Raw genomic sequence first — 15,399 nt, forward strand, 5'->3', positions numbered from 1 at the left:
TTATGGAAGTGTGTCAGACGTTTGGCTCATTTGAGAAGACTGTTTAGGGAGCATGCATGCCCTCATTTGATGGTAAAAGAGATGTTTGGGTCTCTTGATACCTACATTTCCGATTTTTCCTGTACACATTTATTTATTTTTTTCGTTTTGCGTAACAGAAGTTCAAATAAACATGTTAACACATTAAACACATTTCTAGTTGTTTAACTTTCAAATCCTTGGTTTTTAAGTGTAAACAATCTTAACTATTAACTAACCACTGCTAAGCTTTGAAATATAAAAAACACACCAGCACATTAGCAAGCTGTCAAGCGATTGATCCAGGGACTAAAGATGGGATGTTGTTGGATCTTGAAGTTCAGCCATGGAAAAGATGTCACGTTCCACTAATGGAGCTTTTGATGGGACTTTGTGTCTTTGTTCTGGGTCAGAGTTCAGGCACCAAACACAAGAAGATTGTTGTTAATGGAGGTACTTAGTGACAAGGTATGTTTTTAAATGATTTAATGAAGTAAACTATTTTTGTGTAAGATTGCAGGTTGCCATGTTAACCAGGAAAACAAAAAGATGGTGTAATAAATATAGCTCCATTTTTATATGGATTTTGTTGCTTTGTTTTTATTGATTATCTTTTTATGTGTGCGGTGTGAATACCACAAATCCGATTTTCCTATAGGCTAGTAGAGAGTTGTGTGCCTACAGCAAATTAAAGATACGTACACTATTAATCAAAAGTTCCTTTGACTGAAATGTTTGACATGATCTTAAAAATCTTTTATTGTAAACGTGTACATTTAAATGCTTAAATTTACTTTAGTACACAAAAGAGTTCAAATGCAAAACCCTCTAAGTGCGTCTGACATGTTTTCTTGTAAATTAGCATTTTTAGGCATTTCTTATATGTTTAGGTTTAGTAATTTCATTTTAAAAAATGCCTTATTTTTACAAATGTCATTTTAGTCTTTAAGTATTTAAGTAATTTTAGTCATCAAATTTGACTGTCTTTTGCTGCAAAACTCTCTAAGTGCATGCACCTTTTGCATGCAAAAACCTCTCATAAAGCCTACTTTCTATGGACAAGACATAGTAAACATTTGCAAAACTACTAAAGATGCAACTAGAAAAAAATAAAAATAAAGAATGATTAATCCTAAACTTTTGACCTGTGGTGTAAATATAAAATTTAAAGATGCCATAGAATAAAACTAGAAAAAATAAAAATAAAGAATGATTAATCCTAAACTTTTGACCTGTGGTGTAAATATAAAATTTAAAGATGCCATAGAATAAAACTAGAAAAAATAAAAATAAAGAATGATTAATCCTAAACTTTTGACCTGTGGTGTAAATATAAAATTTAAAGATGCCATAGAATAAATTTTTTTTATCTAGGTATAGATAAATAATAAAAGCTCTGTACATGGTAATAACATATCGTGAGCCTCAAACGCGTTTGTTTCCTCATTTTTAGATATAACCTCGTGCATGCAAAAGACTGCTCGAAAACATAAATAAAAGTCTGCTGGAAAACATAAATAAAAGACTGTTGGAAAACATAAATAAAAGACTGCTGGAAAACATAAATAAAAAATATAATGGATTTTAATGGGTAATGTCACTTGTGTGCTTACAATCATTTATCAAAATATTATCTTCATCATTTATCACAATACTTTCAAAATATTTTTTCCTACTATGGAAGTCAATTGTCACTTTCTGCTGTGTTTACCATCATAATATCTTCATTTGTGTTCATCAGAAAAAAGAAATCCATACAGGTTTAGAACAACATGAGGATGAGTAAATGATGACAGAATTTTCATTTTAAAGTTAACTATCCCTTTAAGTGAATGAATAAAGAGAAGATGCTGGATTGTCGATTGTAAATAATGAATTAAATTATAAAAAAATATACGTATTAAAATCTGTATTCTATGTAAACACACTATCATGGCCATAGCAAGTTTGTAAATATTTTTCAGTGTGTTGTTTTTGTTTATTAAGGCGCCATCTGTTGGACAAATTGAATCATCACATTAGGTTCGAAATGCAAGTTCAACATTTTTCTTTGCATGATCAAATTTGTGTTACGTCTTCATAATGTACGGAAAATGCATTTAATATTTAATATTGAAGGCAAACGTAATTAATTCAGTTGGATTTTGGTTCAAAATAGTTGCCTGTGTAGTCAATCCAATATTTTAAGAACTGCCACGAGGCTTCCTTAAAGCTTGATATTGTTTCCAGGAATAACTCAGATTTCCACATCCCTCATTTGGCCGGAAAACGTCTGCTTACGTGCCAAAAATGACACTGGCCTCAGTTTTATACTAAAACGTTGTTTTTTCTTGAAGAAAGTAAACATGCGTACATTATAAATATGCGCAACATAAGTTATTTGAATTGCGTGATATGCAGATTTGATATATCGACTGAATATGTGTCAGGCCATCTGGAGTGTATTACGATCAGCCTGTGAAGACCTGCCTTTCCAGTATCTTCTTTCGGATACAGTCCCAGAATTTTAATTGAATAACATACCAGTTGCTTGGACCACCACTTTGCTCTGCCTCTGTTTCACCAGACTGTCTTTAGATAAGAAGGGAAGTCTTTCAGTTTTACTATACACAACTCACAATAAACTAGAAGAAAAGACGTTCTGAGTGCAAAAAAAGACCAAATATACAACATGTTTTTGGCAATCATACTACTTCTACTGTTTGGCACGGGGCAAACCCAGAGAACCAGTTCTGATTTTATGATGCAGTATTTTCAGAGACAACTACAACAGCTGGAGGTAAGAGCTTTATTTTTAATGAGTAAACAAATCTTTTCATCCATTGTGTATTAGGTACTACGCATTAACACATGAATATTTATTTATAGTTATACTTTTAACTATTACTTTTTTAAGCACACTTGATGAACTCTTCTTACGTCATAAGTAAATAAAAGGTTAGAAAAATATAAAGATTTAAAACACTCTTTACCAACTTTACATTAGCCAAACTCAATTTCCTTTATAATGTCATGTCATGTTCACTATAATGTTTTCATTCAGTCAAGCATCACTATTTAATATACTGTAATTCACTGCAGCATCAATAAACTCCCTCTCGCAATATTTGTAGGTTATGCACTTTTTTTACCAGAAGTAGTATACGATCTGGGTACATACTCATTTCATTATACTCATTTCATTTTTTATTATATAGATTTCAGGACAGGTATAACGACGTCTCATTTGGTCAAATTATGGCCTATGTTAACAATACTTCTTTTATGTATGTTTATTGTGAAACAGCCTACTTGTTAGCAGAAAACACAGAACGTTCCCCTAACGTTAGTTTTTGGTTATTTTTTTTGGGAACCAAATAATAACGTTCTGGGAACTTTTTTTTTAAGTTTTTTTTGCAACCATAAAATAACGTTCCCATAACGTTGCAGGGTGGTTATTTTAAAATAACCTAAAAATAACTTACAGAAAGTTCTCTAATGGTTATTTATTTGTTATTTTTGTAACCATAAAATAACGTTTCCCATAATGTTGCAGGGTGGTTATTTTTAAAATAATCTAAAAATAACTTATACAGAACGTTCTCTAATGGTTACTTTTTGGTTCTTTTTGTAACCATAAAATAACGTTTCCCATATTGTTGCAGGGTGGTTATTTTTAAAATAATCTAAAAATAACTTATACAGAACGTTCTCTAATGGTTACTTTTTGGTTATTTTTTAACCTAAAAATAATGGGTAACGCTTTAGATTACAGCCCGGAAAGTACTGCGTAAGTACAGCGAATTTACAGCGTATGTTTCTGTAATTATAGTATACTTATGAAGTAGGTATGTGTAATTATAAGGGAACAATTTATAATATTTGGGGAATAAAGGGGTAACAACCAGGATATATGCAGTGAAGTACTGCGTAAGTACAGCAAATTTACAGCGTATGTTTCTGTAATTATAGTATACTTATGAAGTAGGTATGTGTAATTATAAGGGAACAATTTATAATATTTGGGGAATAAAGGGGTAACAACCAGGATATATGCAGTAAAGTACTGCGTAAGTACAGCGAATTTACAGCGTATGTTTCTGTAATTATAGTGTACTTATGAAGTAGGTATGTGTAATTATAAGGGAACAATTTATAATATTTGGGGAATAAAGGGGTAACAACCAGGATATATGCAGTGAAGTACTGCGTAAGTACAGCGAATTTACAGCATACATTTCTGTAATTATAGTTTACTTATGAAGTAGGTATGTGTAATTATAAGGGAACAATTTATAATATTTGGGGAATTAAGGGGTAACAACCAGGATATATGCAGTGAAGTACTGCGTAAGTACAGCAAATTTACAGCGTATGTTTCTGTAATTATAGTATACTTATGAAGTAGGTATGTGCAATTATAAGGGAACAATTTATAATATTTGGGGAATAAAGGGGTAACAACCAGGATATATGCAGTGAAGTACTGCGTAAGTACAGCAAATTTACAGCGTATGTTTCTGTAATTATAGTGTACTTATGAAGTAGGTATGTGTAATTATAAGGGAATAATTTATAATATTTATGGAATAAAGGAGTAACAACCAGGATATATGCAGTAAAGTACTGCGTAAGTACAGCGAATTTACAGCATACATTTCTGTAATTATAGTATACTTATAAAGTACATATGTGTAATTTTAAGGGAACAAGTTATAATATTTGGGGAACAAAGGGGTACCAACCAGTAAAAATACAAATAATATATGCAGTAAGTATGTTATAACTAAGAGCTAATTATTTTAATATTACATGGCATTATGTAATATTACATATTATGCTAAAGACGTGGGAAATTGCAAATTATTTATACAGTAAGTAACCTCTGGCTAACGATTCAAATATTAGGCCTACGTGATATGGCGTAAGCTACTTGCAAAACAATTTTATGTTTGAGAGTAATTTAGCGAGAAAACACATTCAATGAATTGGCTCGATCACACTCCTCTCCACATATAGCTGGTGCGTGGTGATCACACTGGCGTCATCTGCTTTCACATGGATTCCACAAACTGCGCTGATTCAGAAGAGACCTCTGAGATGGTTGTAACGTACGCTGGGTCTTCATTCAATCATAGTCATACACCACATATTTTAACCACGGGGTACCATATTTTATCATTTCATGATGCATGATGATGGAGATTAGTGAACAAGAAAACTTGAAATTCAGTTAAAGTGTTTATGCTATTTATTAGTACGATTTATTTAGAATTTTCAATAAAGGTTACTTACCTTAAGAAAAAGAGTACAGGATTTTTTTTTGGTCATCAAGCAAAATTTAAAATAGGCAATGCAACTATGGTGAAAACAAAGCAAGCAAAACTAGAACTTTTATCTGTAGTTACTCTGTAAATATACCATTGCTTTCTGTTGTTACAGTCTAAGTTAAACTTGTTACCCCCTTTGTTTCACGTAGTTACTGAGTAAATACAACATAGGTAGGCTGTAAATTAAAGTGGCACTTGTTACGCCTTTGTTTCCTGTAGTTACAGAGTAAGTAAGACGTCTGCGGGCTGTAAATTAAAGTGGCACTTGTTACCCCTTTGTTTCACATAGTTACAGAGTAAATACAACATCTGCGGGCTGTAAATTAAAGTGGCACTTGTTACGCCTTTGTTTCACGTAGTTACAGAGTAAGTACAGCATCTGCGGGCTGTAAATTAAAGTGGCACTTGTTACACCTTTGTTTCCTGTAGTTACAGAGTAAGTAAGACATCTGCGGGCTGTAAATTAAAGTGGCACTTGTTACGCCTTTGTTTCCTGTAGTTACAGAGTAAGTAAGACATCTGCGGGCTGTAAATTAAAGTGGCACTTGTTACCCCTTTGTTTCACGTAGTTACAGAGTAAATACAACATCTGCGGGCTGTAAATTAAAGTGGCACTTGTTACGCCTTTGTTTCAGGTAGTTACAGAGTAAGTAAGACATCTGCGTTCTGTAAATTAAAGTGGCACTTGTTACACCTTTGTTTCCTGTAGTTACAGAGTAAGTAAGACATCTGCGGGCTGTAAATTAAAGTGGCACTTGTTACCCCTTTGTTTCACGTAGTTACAGAGTAAGTACGACATCTGCACACAAAATATAATATCCTTATGTCATAAACTTTTATTTGTCAAACAAATTCAAAACAGATTGTGAACTTTTCATTTTAAACGATATAGACATGATAATAAACTATAACATCATTTTTTCCCCCCCTTTTTTTTGCTCTTCCTTTTCATTTTGTTTCTCTTCTTTTTCTTCCCTTTCACCGAGGAATCTGATGAAGAGGAGCTGGTGGAATCCCAGGAGTCTTCCTGTTCTGCATTTTAGAGAGAGAGAGAGAGAGAGAGAGAGAGAGAGAGAGAGAGAGAGAGAGAGAGAGAGAGAAACTCTTTAGCAAATTATTACTTTAAGTGCATTAGTAGAAAATAGGGGTGTCACGATTCTCCAAATCCTCGATTCGATTACATTTTCGATTCTGATGTCACGATTCAATTCGATTCTCGATTTTTTTATGATTTTTTTTAAGACAAAAAATTATATGCCTTTATTATTATTATTATAGTTTCACATTAACATGCACATTGCGTGCTTTTACTCGCATGGGGTTTGTGGGCTTTACTTTACGCGAGAGAGCTTGTAGAGAGAGAATTCCTTCTTGCACGCAGATAGACTTAATGCGCACGTCTTGGACTCTTATTATCTGAACTAAAACCGGTGCGTCATAAGCAGCTGCGTTTCTCTCTGTCTCACGTGCATGCGCATCTCGCATCTGTCCAAAGTCTAAACATAAACTAAAGTAATAATCCTTATGTATTTGTTCAGTTTTATGCGTTTCATGCGAGCTGAGGCAAACTATACCTTTTGTTTGAAATATAACCCGCTGCATCTTGGCGGCTCTCTCGTCCACGTGCAGAGAGCTGCGCTCTGTCCGAAGGCAGATCACTAGGTAGTAATCCTGTTTATGATATGCATTTCAAGGAGTTGTAGCAATACATCCCTCTGTTTAAAATATAAATCGCATTCCGCTGGATGGATGTTTTTAAAGGCACTTCTGAGAGTTTATTTTCCCCCACTTGGCAAGCCGACCGGACGTGACATGGGGGCGTGGCAGCATCGACGATCCAATTTTTTAATTCAAAGTTCGAGGTTGTGACTTAATTTTGTGACACCCTTAGTAGAAAATACATTTCTTTAGCGTGATTTCACAGAACCAGAGTGAAGCTGACTCTCAGTCCATGTTAAAGTGCATATGCAATCACATTTAACTACTGGAGAAAAAGATACAAATTGTGGTTTGATAATTTCAAATTACTTTGTTACCCAAGGGCAATGGTGATGTTGTCAATCAGTCCATCTGCACCAGCGGTAACGAGTTATCCAAAAATATTTTTTATGATATTAGGATCGCAGTTGGTCAGGTTGTTTGAAATAAAGATGCCAATTAACTATTTTAAACAATTACTACTTTTAAAAAATGCGGGCAAGGGAGCAGGTCGGGTACAATATTAATTTTTTATTGTTTTGCGGTTTGAGTTGCGAGCGGGTTAGTTGAAAACGTTGGTCGGGTTGTTTATACATTGACACTGATCTGCACTGAAATGTTTAGGCCATTGTAATCACTGTAAATTGATTTTTTTTTTTTTTTGGGTGAAGCTTGAGACACTAGCATCTTTCACACAGTAATTCTGGTAAATTACCATGAATTTATCAGAATGAATTTAACAGTAAATACAAAAATGTGCTGTTCAGTGTTCACACATGCAGTGACGTTCCGTCTTTTTACCAGCAAGACATCATTCACTCATCAGTATCAAAATACCAGTAAATTCATTGAGAAAGCGTAAGTTAACTGTGGCGTGCGGCCGGCGAGCTCAGTGTTGTAATTGTAAACAATGGCGGGTTATGACTTAATATCCATGGTCCGTATTTTGTTGTTTTCACATCTGTGGCAAACGCTGACGGTCGCAAAGTTGCTTGTAACCAAACAACAATGCGTTAGGCGGCGTCAAACGGAACCTGCTTTTCCACATTAGGCTTCACGGAGAATGTGCTAAGGACATCGGTAATTTGGCAAATAGATGATAATCTGTTTTAATAAACAACTTTGGTAAAGAAATGCGGATGTTAGCTTCGGGTGTGCTCAACTTTTAAGCAGCATGTGTGTGGAAACGTCAGTGGACAGTGCGGGAGTAAACGTGTCATCATCTTTATAAAAACTTTCTGACTGGCCTGAAGCTGTCAGCGTGGTCTGACATCGTCCGTTCTAAATGCCGGTAATTCTACATTTTTCGTTTCACACATAGCACTTACCGGTAAATTACTGGTCATCCTTTAACCTGTCTTACTGGTAAATTGGGAGCACTGATTTACCGGAAAGGTTCTGTTCACACATGACCTGTTAACTGCAATTTACCAGTAAAGACTGTATGTGTGAAAGGGACTATTGATCTATAAATTAATAATCATGTTGTTATAAGTAATTATGATGGAACAATCCTATCACATCATGTCAAATTGGAGATTGTGATATAGCCACAATCTTTGTAGTGCAGCTGAAATTTTTTTAAAGTGCCCCTGTTCTGGTTTATTATGTTGTGGTAAGTCTACTGCTTACAGAAAAATCTATTACCATATTTGAGTTTCAGCTAAGCAATGGCATTGGTTTTAACATTGTTTAAGGGCCGGTCAAAGTACAAATTGTACATTGCATTACATTTATAAACAGCTATAATACACACTACATTAAAGGTTATAAATGAAAAAGGATATTATAAAACAGGCAGTTCTAGTTCTTTATTCTGATTGGTTGAAACACGTTCTGAGCTGTGATAAAATACCCCGGTAACCCCAAGGTTCAGACCACATTACATAGTATCACTTCGCCACTGTTGCTATGTTGATTACTAGGGCTGGGCAGAGAAATCGATTATTCGATTAATCGGGGTTTTTTTACATGGTCGATTCAGAATCGATTCTCAAAGAGCAGAATCGATTTTTTTTTTATGCAAACATTGAATGTAAGATTAACGTTAATCAAATTACTAGTCTTCTTCACTAGATGTCACCCTCTTTTTTGCCTTGCGCAATTTTACCAAGGAGCCTGTCATTCTTTCATTCAGTGCTTAAAATGGTGGTTTTATGTGCTTCATTGTCGTTGATGCCACCTTCAGATAAAAAGTCAGATGTATGGAAGCATTTTAGATTTTGCAAGCCAGACGACCAGGTTAGTGTTGTGGCTTTTAATTTATTTTTATTAATTACCCACTTGTAAACTTGTTCACTGTTATTTTAAATTAATATAGTATTTGTATTAAATCTATATTCATTGAGTTGAACCGAGAATCGAGTGTAAAAACTGTCCCGAGAACCGGAATCGAAAATTGAACAGAGAATCGAAATCAAATCGATTTGATAGCTTGTGAATCGAAATAGAATCGATCTGGAACATCTTAATCGATACCCAGCCCTATTGCTTACACCACAGTCTTTAATCATATTTTAACTTTTCAACAATTCCTCAATTAATGGTGATATCCATAGAAATAATACATCAATAAACATTGTTTAGTTATTTTGTCAATTAAAGGAACAGTATGTAAGAAATTTATATCAATTAATCATAACATGGCCCTGTCACTAAACATTAAGAAATCATTTTCATTTCAAATACTTATATCACTGACAACAGTGGTCTGGCCAGGATATTGTTATTTAAAAAGTGGAGTTGCAGCCCTCAACTGATGTTCATGTTGTCATGTTGTGTATTGGCCACCAGTTGTGAGATTGCAGTACCAGTTTTAGCCACAAGTTTTGTGATTGCAGTACCAGTTTTGACCACAATCCTACATACTGTTTCTTTAAAGAGTAACTAAACCCTAAACCAACTTTTTTAAGTTGATGATCTGTAAGAATGATGGTTTATTAGTCCTGTTCATTGATTTTAGTAAGTTTTTTGACATTTGGGTATAAAGTGTTTCAATACTACAATATATGGTGTAAAAACTTCTGAGTGCTGCCCTCTTCAGGTTGAACGGTGGCTAATGCAGTTTAATTTTCCTATTGGATGTTGGGTCCAAAAAATAACTCGTGACGTAAGCAGGTTCAAGCTCACAACGCCCTTGTTACGATCTCACCACACACTGGATCTGCCCACTTTTCTTGCATTTTTCAAATATTGCCAGTGGGTGGAGTCAGGCTCTGACCAGGGGTTTAGTTACGCTTTAAGAAAAAAATGCTACCCTGAGGAGTATTAACCCAATCCCCTATTATCCACTAGGTGGTGCTTTTTTCACAAGTTAAACACTGAAGCATTCACTCAGTTCAAACTTGTCTCTGTGTAACGTTATGTTTTGAGTATTGCTTTGACCATGGGTTCACACCAGGCACCTTTGAAGCGTCAAAGCGTCTGTCCTGTCTAGTTTGCTACATGAATATTATGCGTTTCCTCGCTTCATTCACTGGTGAAAGCCACGCGTGAAATTCTGGTCATCGAGACCGGTGTTGTGGAAATTCACTTGGAAATTCGCGTCAGGGGCTTTTTCGACTCCACTCCAAGCGTGCCGCACAAGCCCTGAAAATTGAAGCCAAAACGTCTCGATCGCCCCCCAGTGACCGTTCCCAGTATAGGTCATAAAGCCCGCCTCCCCATGTTATTCAATGGGACTTGAGACCAACTAATAAAATTAATTACAATTCAATTATCTTTTATCAGAAGGTGGTTTCTGTCATTTACTGTAGTTTTTATCACGCTGATGTAAATTAAAATGTTTGTTTTTAAAATAGGTATGTGTTTAGTTAGTTATTTAATGATATAAAAACGGTGGTGTCACGTCATGATTGACAGCTGTGATATCGTGTGATATGCGCGTTCTACGAGAGCGAGGGCGGGGTTTTGATTCGCGCCTTCCCTTCCTGCTCACTACTGCGCATGACTGGTCCCGAAATCGCTATTGCGCAGACTCAAGACCCAAGATGTCAGCGCCATATCGGGCAACTGGCGGCTTCACTTTTCACCATTGGAAGAGAGCGAACAGGCGTCGTCCATCTTTTTTACAGTCTATGCTCCACTCACTTCCTATAATCATGTCACTACTAGAGCAAGCTCCTGATTGATTAACACGGCACGTTTTTCTGCCAAAGTTCAAATTTTTCAACTTGAAAACATATCTGATCCACACTTCAACAGTTCCACAATATAGACACAAATGATAATGTATAAATTAGATGATAATTTAATCATATTTTCATTGTGGCTTTGCTCCGTCTGTGTTGATTGTATGGATGGGCACGAGTACTTGATTGCTCGAGTACTCGAACGTAGCATCGATGATCGATCATGAAAACGATGATCATGTGGGTTTATTTATTTATGTATTATGGATATGGCGGCATTTGGCTAGCTGGTTAGCATAACAAACGCATCTGATAGTGAAAACTGGGTCTGAAGATGCGTGTTTGACGTCGTGTCGGGCTACGCAGACCGGTGTATGACATCAGTTACATTACCATGCGTAATTCAAAAACAAACGGCGCGGCGGCAACCCGCCGATCCCGTGAAGCAACCGGCCGATGCGCGCAATGCACGGCAGCCCGCCGATCCCGTAAAGCCGGCCACACCTAACCTCACATCACTGAGGCACTATGGTTTAAAAGGATGCCGTGAAAATACAGGAAATACAGTCAGTCAGATGCAAAATGTACAGCGCCGTCGAAAGTTCAATGGGTTATCATCAAATACCAAGAGATACCAGAGAGCCATACGAGCATCTTGAACAGGTAAGGGATGACACAGCTAATCGCTAAAATGATAGCAAAGACTTAAAGCTGCTTAATGGTATGAAGCTTGTGTTTTGACTGGACATGTTTAAAAGCGCGCTGTTTATGACGCACAGCAACAACGGGAGTTAAACTTTCTGTACATAACTTAGTTGAAAACTTAGATGAAGTCTTGAATTTTATGCAGACAGATGCACGTTGTACATTTATGTTGTATAAAGGCTTAATATTATGTAGAGTGCGTCATGTAGAAAGCGCTTCGGTTTGTGTTTATTAACCCTTTAGTTTCACTTCATCACGCAGCTATTCCTGTAAGTAAGAGGTTTCTGTTAAAAACATTTAATTCATTAATAATCTAGTATGTGTTCATTGTTCTCTCATAGTTTATTCAAAATTAAGTTTTATTTGAGTGTTTTTAATAAAAATATTTTAATTTTCACCATGACGTGTACGCCCCACCCCTTTGATTGCCCCGCCCCCATTTAATCGAGTACTCGTTCTTCAGACCTATGGATTAATCGAAATGAAAAAATGACATAAATGCACATCCCTAGTTGATTGGGAACCGCTTTGTTGCAGACACACTTGATTTTGAGGAACTAATTTGTTTGGTGGAAGGTTAATATGTGTACTAATATAATTACTACTTATTTGCTGCGTTTTATTTTATGAAATCCTGCTATGCATATGATGTAACCATTTTATAAAAGCAAAAGGCCCGTTATTCCTCTTTTTTGTGTGAAAATCGCTCCAAATCCAAGTAAACCGATGCGTTTAGGTCTGCCGCTTTGTAATACGTCACGCGAGTGACAGCGGAACGCAGCAAATGAGGAAGAGAGAAGAGAGAAACGCTCGGATCTGATTGGTGAATGAATAGGGTTTGGTTTTACACTGTGAGCAAGTTTGAGTGCTATAGCATCCTGGATTGTAATGTAAATATATCATAGACACAGTAAAAGAAAGGTAAATACGTGAACACAGCATCTGAATACAGGGAACTATATGCAATATAATCGCCGTAATTTATAAAGAACATCGCATTCATGTATGAATCAACAGTTTATATAAAAAATTGCCTTAAAGGGGAATCGAACCCGGGTCGCCCGTGTCATAGGTCTGTGGCTCTAAAGACTGAGCCACAGAGTCACATAATAGAAACTGCTCTCTACACTCCTTAAGTAGCTTCCAGCAAAATTCACGTTAAAAACAAATTGTGTGGAGGAAGTGACGTATGCCGTAAAGCAGTCGAATTTTGTAGTTTTTTTTGTGCTGAAACCCTAAGTTTTAAAATACGAGTAAAAGTGATACAGACCCCGTCAGGCTATGGTAGACATGTCATTCAACCTATTTAAAGTCGATGTACTATCACAAGGGTCTTGAAAATTTATTATGAAGGTTGAAAAATTACATGGTGTCACTTTAAGTGCAGGTACCATGTTTACTTATTTATTAATCACTTTCAATGTTTGTGGAAGAGGATTGATTCATTCACAAATCCTGTTCACTGGGATCAGCTAGAGTGTAGAGACTAAATAAGTAGATAACATGTCTATTTCTCAAGGAAGACGTAGATAACACAGGGCTCCAGACTGCCACCAAATGGTGGCATTTTGTCACCAAAATTTGAGAGTGTGCCACTGAATTTTACATTCAGCCGCACATGTGCAACCAGTAAAGGTGACCTTTTTTTGTGATGTGATACTGAATTTGAAAACAGCATATTGTACTTTCTGCATCTATCATTAAAGTATTTATTAGTAATACTGTGGAAATTGGTAGAAATGTGAATGTTTGGTCAGCATGTTGATTTATGGTGTGTGATCCTAAATTGTCTGGTTGTGCCCCTAAAATTTTCAGTTGGGGGCCACTGTTCTCCTAGTAAAAAAAGTTAGTCTGGAGCCCTGTAACAGCTTTTCAACTTCAGTCCTGTTGTAAAATTATGACAATAATTACGTACTCCTCATTAATATGTTTACTCCAAAGCAAACATAGTTTTTCTGACAGAAACCAATAACAATAAAGCATGAAACACAAACCTGAAGAATCTGGCACTGTCGGATCAGTATGGACTTGAGACCTGGCAGTTGGAACAACAGACTTCATCTTTTCAATCCCCTGATTTAAAAAATTGCACTCATCTTTAAGCAAGGAGATCTCGGCTTTTAAAGTAGAAATCTTACCTATTAGAGAAAAATTAGAGAAAAGTTAGAGGTTTTATTACTCTTTCAATGTCTTTTCGAAAACCCATAATTTGACTTCTTTCTCATTCTTCATAACATCAAATCATCTCTGGTAATGTAAATTTTCATTCATACACTTAAATTGTTAATATGTCCAAACATAATTGAGCCACTTACATTGCAGCAATGTTCTTGTACGTAGTTTGTCAAAAATACATTTGCCTTACAAATGAATGGCACAATAATAATTGTATATAAATTAAGCTTGCATTGTATCGAATTTCCACTTGTGAAAATAAAAACAGTCCACGTTTAGGTGACACTAAAAAACAGGAGTCGTAATGGTGTAATAACACCAGGTAACAGGTTATATGTGTTAGCTGTTCACAAAGCTCAGGTGTTAAAAGTAGCTAATTACTATCAAAACTTATATAGAGGGAAAGGTTCTCCTCTTACATTGAAGTCCAGTCGAATTTTTCTTCGATAAGGTGGCGGTGCTTGTCTCGCTGCTCCCACATGCGACCTCGGCCTTTTCCTCCACCGCCCTGTATTTGGCTGGTTTTAATATATTTCTTTTGGTGCGTTTCATCTTTGACAAAAACAATCAAATATTGATAAAAGCCAAAAACAAATTAAACAGTTAACGTTAGGTGATCATAAATGTAATCGAAATACCTACTGTCTTAACGTATCCTGTCCTCCTGCTGCGCGCACATGTGTGAAGTATGCTGGGAATCGATTAAAAAAAGATTCACTGTTTCAGAGTCGCTATGAATCGCGAAGACTCACTAAGCTGGGAATCGCGGTTACGCCCACTGAGTGGTAAAAGACAAAGCGGCAGCATTTGTGTACAATGTGAAATCAGCAAAAAAACACGGGAAAACGCGTCTAAATTGGAAAAGGCTGTTGTTAGATTGTTGCTAGGTTCACTATCAAGTCCAACAAAATTTAATTTTTGCTGCTAATTTTCAGTTATACTGACATTTTCGCGACCACTGCTAGAACAGACAGCCATTTGTTGAATTTGCCACTCATAGGAGAAGTGAATCAGTAGCAGTAACTTGGCATATGTCAGGGATGTAAAATTTTGGGATAAAAAAATCATATAAAAAGTACATGAAATACATTTAAATGAGTACCCTGATGTGTAATTGCAAAGTTTTGTCCGTGATTCTTCATTAAATGCAGGGTATTTGATCCAGAAACATTTTATTTATGCTGGTTAAAAGTCTCCTCACACACCCTATTAGCAATCACTATATTAAAGCGTAACTAAACCCTAACCAATTTATTTTAGTTAATGTTCTGTAAGAATGATGCTTTATTAGTGCTGTTCAATGATTTTATTAAGTTTTTTACATTTGGATATAAAGTGTTTCAATACTACATATATATGGGGTA

General features: G+C 35.7%; 1 protein-coding gene and 1 long non-coding RNA gene across 3 annotated transcripts in view; one reads left to right on the plus strand and one right to left on the minus strand.

Moving 5' to 3' along the window:
• Positions 1–2,036: 2,036 nt before the first annotated feature.
• Positions 2,037–15,399, plus strand: part of olfml1 (olfactomedin-like 1) — a 35,354-nt gene continuing 21,991 nt past the window's right edge. Inside the window, exon 1 of the mRNA XM_055193131.2 lies at positions 2,037–2,797. Within this exon, the coding sequence (XP_055049106.2) occupies positions 2,690–2,797 (108 nt within the window). The 5' untranslated portion in view covers positions 2,037–2,689. The remainder of the gene's footprint in view (positions 2,798–15,399) is intronic.
• LOC141364174 (uncharacterized) lies at positions 6,157–14,984 on the minus strand. 2 transcript variants are annotated; one of them, XR_012369826.1, is made up of 4 exons: positions 14,674–14,984; positions 14,455–14,587; positions 13,855–13,998; positions 6,157–6,359 (listed from the first exon to the last, which is right to left on the minus strand). It is a non-coding gene; the product is annotated as an uncharacterized lncRNA (long non-coding RNA). The 2 variants fall into 2 exon arrangements; XR_012369825.1 differs by having other exon boundaries at positions 6,159–6,359; positions 14,678–14,966.

The sequence above is a fragment of the Misgurnus anguillicaudatus genome, chromosome 6 (assembly GCF_027580225.2).
Source record: "Misgurnus anguillicaudatus chromosome 6, ASM2758022v2, whole genome shotgun sequence".
NCBI lineage: Eukaryota > Metazoa > Chordata > Actinopteri > Cypriniformes > Cobitidae > Misgurnus > Misgurnus anguillicaudatus.